This window comes from Fonticula alba (genome assembly GCF_000388065.1).
Source record: "Fonticula alba strain ATCC 38817 unplaced genomic scaffold supercont2.2, whole genome shotgun sequence".
NCBI classification, from domain to species: domain Eukaryota; order Rotosphaerida; family Fonticulaceae; genus Fonticula; species Fonticula alba.
In genome coordinates, this window is record NW_009242972.1 from 2055057 (window position 1) to 2061135 (window position 6079).

At 69.2% G+C, this 6079-nt stretch overlaps 2 protein-coding genes across 2 annotated transcripts; one reads left to right on the top strand and one right to left on the bottom strand.

Moving 5' to 3' along the window:
• Positions 1-3855, top strand: H696_01455 (hypothetical protein; the record flags this gene model as incomplete). The annotated part of the gene is made up of 4 exons (XM_009495350.1): positions 1-155; positions 338-422; positions 509-666; positions 847-3855. The coding sequence occupies exons 1-4, from the start codon at positions 153-155 to the stop codon at positions 3853-3855; spliced, it is 3255 nt and encodes a 1084-aa protein (XP_009493625.1). The 5' UTR covers positions 1-152.
• A 750-nt stretch (positions 3856-4605) lies between these two features.
• Positions 4606-6067, bottom strand: H696_01456 (hypothetical protein). Its single transcript, XM_009495351.1, has 2 exons — positions 5567-6067; positions 4606-5237 (listed from the first exon to the last, which is right to left on the bottom strand). The coding sequence occupies exons 1-2, from the start codon at positions 5978-5980 to the stop codon at positions 4833-4835; spliced, it is 819 nt and encodes a 272-aa protein (XP_009493626.1). The 5' UTR covers positions 5981-6067; the 3' UTR covers positions 4606-4832.
• Between the last annotated feature and the right edge of the window lie 12 nt (positions 6068-6079).

A 6079-nucleotide genomic window follows, 5' to 3' on the forward strand; every position in this document is an offset into this window, starting at 1 on the left:
CGCCGCCCATCGTCGTTCCCCTGTCCGCGCAGCGACCGTTGCTCTGCCCCTCCCCCCTCCCCGCCGCCCTTCCCTGGCCCCTCCTCTTGCCGCGCTCGCGCCCCTGACAGAGAGCCCGCTTCCGGCGCCTCTGTGCCTGAACCGCCTCGGCCATGGTACGCTCACGCCATCCTTCGGGCCCCCCGCGCCCCGTCCCTCCGTGTGGCCTCCTGCGCCGAGGGGCCGGGCCCCGGGAAGGCATCTGCTCGCGCTTTTTCCGCCGCTTCGCCCGGTCGCCCGCTAACCCGGTGGGCTCCGCCTCGCATGCGCCTCCGCCTCCACCGCCGCCCCCGAACAGTCACGCATCTTTGCCCAGGTGGCCGTCCAGGCCGTCACCATCGCGCTCAAGGGCTTCGTCCATGCCTACCGGAATGCCACCATGAGTGCGTGCCGCCGCCCTGTCCGGCCCCTTTCCCTGCGCCCCCTCGCTCCGCTGCTCACCACCATGCCTGCCCCATGCGACTCGCAGCCGGTGGTGCTGCCGCCGCCGCCGCCGCGTCGGCCGCTTCCTCCCGGCTGGAACGAAACCCCGAGGAGTCCTTCTTCGCCCCGGGCAGGATGCCCATCGCCCAGGCATACCAGGTCCTTGGGATCAATGCGTCCATCCCGATCGAGGAGTTCCGTCAAGTGCGTTCCCACCGGCCGCGCCCTCGGCCAGGGCCCCTCTCCCTGCCTGCCCTGCCCCCCCCCCCCCCCCCCCCCCCCCCCCCCCCCCCCCCCCCCCGCCGCCGGTGCTCGTCCACTAATCACAGCTCCCTGCCTCTGGCGCATGGTCGCGCGCGCGCACACACACACACACACACACAGAGATACACGGAGCTCTACATCGCCAACTCCCCGGCCCTCGGCGGGAGTCCCTTCATGCACCGGATGATCCAGGAGGCCAAGGATCGCGTGGAGCTGGAGTGGGAATTCCGCATGGACCCGCGCCACGACTTCTGCCCGATCCCCGCGCCGGAGGTCTACGGCAGCGATGACGAAGACAACGAGGAGGGCATCAGCGACTTCGAGAGCGACGTCGAGGAGTACGACCCCAACTTCAAGGTGGCCCCGGATCCGAATGATCCGGAGAGCGCCGCGGAGGCTGGCGCGGCCGGGGCCGGCGCCGGCGCCGCCGCTGCTGCTGGCACCGCTGCCGGCGCCGCCGCCGCCACCGCCGCCGGCACCGCTCGCGACGAGAAGAAGCCCGGCTCCGAGGACTCGAAGACGGCCGGCCCCGACGCCGAGGCCGAGGCCGAGGCCCAGAAGCGCTTCGACCAGAAGAAGAAGAAGAAGAAGAGCCGCATCGGGTTTGACCTGCCCAACTTCATGGAAAACCGGACCGGCTACGTGCAGCAGGGCATGGACACCATGCACAAGTCCTTCGACCGGATGGTCCCCCACAAGGAGGCCCCCCTGGACCTGACCCTGCCATGGGTGCACCTGACCCCGGAGTATGAGGAGCTGCGGCAGCGGCGCGCCGAGGCCCGGGAGGACCTGGCGCCGATGTCGCGCTTCCAGCCGGAGGGCGGCCTGGACAGTGTGGAGGAGCCCTCGGTCACGGCGGAGCTCCTGGTCAATGAGCTGTCCTGCGACAAGCTGGCCACCGACATGGGCATCGACCTGGAGAACCCGGAGCAGTCGCCGGTGCTGGTGGCCCGGCTGCGCCAGAGCATGGATCTCTTTGTGCCGGAGGACCAGCTCGATGACACGCCCATCGATGAGGCGCTGCTGGATTCGCCGGAGTTCCTGCACGCCGCCGCCCAGGCCGACTTGACCCCCCTGCTGGATCTCCTGTCGGAGGAGGAGCGCCAGGCCATGGCCGGCAAGTCCCCGGTCGAGATGCTGCGGGCCTTCCTGGCGGATCCGGCCGTGCGGGCCGGCCTGCTCGGGACGAGCACCGACGACGCGACCGCCGCCGCCGTGGCCGCCGTGGCCGCTTCCGCCGCCGCCGCCGCCACCGCCGCCACCCCCTCCAAGGATGCCCCGGCCACGGACGCCGGCAAGCCGGGCCCCGAGCCGGGCCCCGGGCAGGATATGCAAAAGTCCGGCGCTGGCCGCCGCCGGCGCATGGGCTCCGCCTCCAGCACCCCCAAGCGCCAGGCCACGAAGCTGATGGAGCCGAGCGAGGTGCTGGCCGAGACCGACCGGTACTTCGAGTCCCTCGACCGGCTCCGGGCCAAGACCCAGGTCGAGCGGTCCGAGGCCACCAAGCAGGCCTTCCGCGAGGCGGCCGCCTCGAAGCTGGACGGCTTCGATGTGGTGTCGGCCACGGCGGCCGAGCGTGACGACGCGCCGGCCAGCCGGACCGGCCGCGGTGCCAGCTTCCGCCGGCAGGAGGTCCTGGCCCGGAAGCTGGTGGCCACCTTTGAGGAGCATGGCCTGCGGCGGATTTCCCTCAACGGAGCGTATGTCCTGGCGCAGGCGTGCGAAATGTACTACCGGCAGAAGCACGGCTCCCGCCGGGGCATGCTCGGCGCCCGGGGCCAAAAGCACACCTCCATGCCGCTGGCCTTCATGCCGCCCGGCATGGAAGCCCTGCCGGGGCTGGTGGCCAATCTCCTGACCGACGAGCATGTGACCATGTTCGGGACCTCCTTCAACATGGGCACCCTCGGGCAGGACGATCGCAACATCACGCAGGGGGTCTTCCGGCCGCGCGAGGTGGACTACCTGTCCAGGAGCACGGACATCGCCAATTGGCAGCCCTGCCGCTACCCGGGCGAGGACACCGAGTATGCGGTCATGACGTTGCACTATGTGCGCGAGTATTTGTCCCTGGTGAAGCCGTACCTGGACCTGGCGGCTCGGCCGCCGGCCAGCGAGGACCAGCTCCACCGGATCCTGCACGAGCTGGAGCTCCTGCAGCTGCGCATGATCAACCGCTACCAGACCAGCCCGTCGATGATCGGGCCGCTGACCCCGGGCCAGGCCAAGTCCCTGGGGCGTTTGGTGGACCAGCTGCCGGAGCTGCTGGGCATGCATCCTCGTGGCCTGACCGTGCTCAAGTCGCTGAATTTGGCTCCCCGGGCGCCGATCGGCCTGTCCATGCGCATCCTCCGGGCCTACATGCGCACGGTCAACCGCTACCAGCGGATGTTCGCCAATGCGGAGTTCATGCCGCTCATCTTCTCGCACATCCCCCCGAAGGACCTGGAATCGGCCATGCGTGCCCTGGCCCGGACCCACCATTGGGTGTACCCGGAGGACACGCCCCTGTCCGTCGGCCTGATGCGGCACATTGCCGAGCAGTGCGATGAGCTGGTCGAGAAGGCCCCGCGCCCCTTCGAGTATGGCCCGTCGGAGGAGAGCCTGGCGGAAATGTTCCCGCCCGATGTGGACCGCATGATGTTCGAGTTCATCCGGCCGCTCGAGTGGCGTGGGGAGTTCACGCGTACCGACTCGCTGCGGCTCCACAGCCGGGCCCTGTGTCGGGTGGACTTCGAGCAGGTGGAGGCCCTGGTCGACCAGCTGGCCCTGCTGAGCTCGCACCTGGCCGTCGAGCCGCCGGCCGATCAGTATGTGGAGCGTGTCATTTCCCGCTTCGAGGCCATGGCGGCCGATGCCCGCGGCGGGGACTTCGCCTGGAAGGTTCGCCTGGATGAGGAGGGCCTCCCGGAGGACCCGGAGTGGGAGGCCCTGCTGGGTGACGATGAGATCCTCAAGGTGCCGATCTTCGACGACCTGCCCATCCTCACGGAGGAGGACCTCTTCGAGTCGGAGCCCTTCCAGTCCGGCGAGGAGCTCACCCCGGAGGAGATCCGCGACATGCCGGAGGCCTTCCGCCCGAAGCCCAAGCCCAAGAAGGCCGAGGACGGGGCCATCTTCATGTTCTAAAGGGGGTGCGTGCTGCTGGGCGATGATGCTGCCGTGCGCGCGTGCGTGCGTGCGTGCGTGCGTCTGGCCATGTCGCCCGACGAAGCCCGGAAGGAGAACGACAGAGAGAGAGAGAAAGGGGCGGGGGGGGGGCAAGATCCAACGACCGGCAGACCCCCGGGAGAAGAGCGACCAAAGGTCCGGCACATCGAGAGACAGGGGGAGAGAGAGAGAGAGAGCCAGCCCCGGGGAGTGGCCGTCGTATTTGTGCCGACACACGAGGCAGATGTTGCTGCATCGGGCGAAGGGGGCCATCCCCTGTTCTGCTCTCTGTCTTTCCCTCTTCCTGCCCCCGGGCTCTCTGTGTGTTTCTCCTGCCCTGGCTCTGGTCGCGCGTCCTGCGCGCGAAATACCCGCACGCCGCCCTTGGCCCGCCCTCCTCGCCCCCCTGTGTCCTTGCCACCATTTCTCCCACTCCCCGGCCGGGGCGGGGTCGTGTGCGGCGCCGTGGCCCTTTTTTGCTCTCCCCCCCCCCCCTCTCTCTCTCTCTCTCTCTGTCCCGCCTCGTCCAACTCCCTACTCTTTTCTTTCTCTCTTTCCTTCTCCCTCTGTTTGTTTGCTTCGGTGGGGCGTTCCCCTTAGACATACGCCCTCCTCGCGGCTCCTCCTCCGTGGGAGGGCGTGTACGCCCCCACCTCGCCTCCCCCCCCCACCCCCCCCCCTCCTCACCTCCATACACACTCGCCGACCCCTTGCGCGCGCGCGCGCGCGCGCGTGTGTGTGCGTGTGTGTGTCCGGCGACAATACACTTCCTCTATTTTTCATTGGCATGCCTCGGGGCCAGGGCGGGCACAGGTGTGGGCATGGGACTGGCCGGAGCACAGGGCGGGCAGCTCGGCCGGCAAGCTTGACCCCGCTGGCAGGAGGCCCCTGGCCCGAGGAGCGGAGGCAACAGGCGGCAAGTGGGACAGAGGGGGAGGCGCGGGGGGGGGGGGGGCCTATACCGGCAGCACTGACCGACCAACGGATGCGGCCCCCTTGAGCGCACCCATGAAGAACCCCAGTCCCACTCGGTAGACCAGCCAGCCCAGCAGGAGGATTTGCCCAACAAACAGCGGGAACACCAGGAGCACCGACTGCCGGGTCAGGCAGAAGACCACCGTCAGCAGGGTGATCGCCAGGTAGGCGATGCCCAGCGCGGCACCTGGCAACCGGATCCCTGGCCCGCTGCTGGTGCTGCCGCCGCCGCCGCCGCCGCCGCCGCTACTGGACAGTGCGGCCACAAGGGCCGACAGGGCCCCCCCGGCATATAGTGCACCGAGGAAGAGGAGGGACGCAGCGCTGAAAGCCAGCGCCGGTTTGGCCGGGCGCAGGATGAACATAGCCGGCAGCGAGAAGAGTGCCTTGAGTGGCGTGAGGGCGCGGCGGGGGGCGACGACAACGACGGCAGCAGAGACCGAAAGGGAGGGGGGGGGGGGGGGGGGCGGGCGGGAAAGCGCCAGTGTTAGCCCACCCGTCACATGCGCGTGTGCATTACACGTGGATGCGAGGGGAAGATCCCCAGCCACAGAGAGGCGCACACATGGGTTAACAAACCCACAGGAGTACACTGACGCACACACGCACATGTGAGCGCATCAACATACACACACACACACACAGACAGACAGGCAGACAGACAGGCAAGAACAGGCAAGGACAGAGACAACCATGCGCGCGTGGCCACACGCACCGTCACAAACAGGGCCGCCGATGACAGGAGCAATGCCGACATCAAGACCACCGAGTCGAACTTTCGCCGGCCAGATTGGTAAATGCGCCCGAAGAAGGAGTCCCCCGCCTCGGGAGCGGAGCCAGCACCGGGACCGGCAGCCGGCGTCGGGACCAGATGCTGCGGGAGGAGGGCCTGCTGCAGGCCGGACAGCATTGATCGGCTGCCACCGGGCAGCAGGGGATTCACGCGGGCCGTGGACGGCCCCGGGCCCGACCCGGGCCCCGAGCCAGATCCCGGTGCCCCCGCCGGCCGGGGACCATGGGGATCCCCCCCGGTCAGGGCGGATAGCTGCTCCGACAGCGAAAGACCGGAGACCGGGGCCCCCGACCCGGGCCCCGGCTCGCCGAAGAGGCGCGGCAGAGAGAAGGACATGTGTGCCCGCCAGCCGAGGAGGAGGGGGAGAAAAGGGGAAAGGCGGGAGAAGGCGGCGAAAGGGAGGAGAAAAGAGTGGGGGTGACCAGGCGGGGGGGG

Bases quoted from the DNA above. Each gene is read 5' to 3' on its own strand.
- H696_01456 (XM_009495351.1), bottom strand. From the start codon at position 5,980: ATGTCCTTCTCTCTGCCGCGCCTCTTCGGCGAGCCGGGGCCCGGGTCG. The intron at 5,238-5,566 runs GTGCGTGTGGCC...ACGCCACTCAAG, and splicing joins CGGCGGCCCTGTTTGTGACG to GCACTCTTCTCGCTGCCGGC.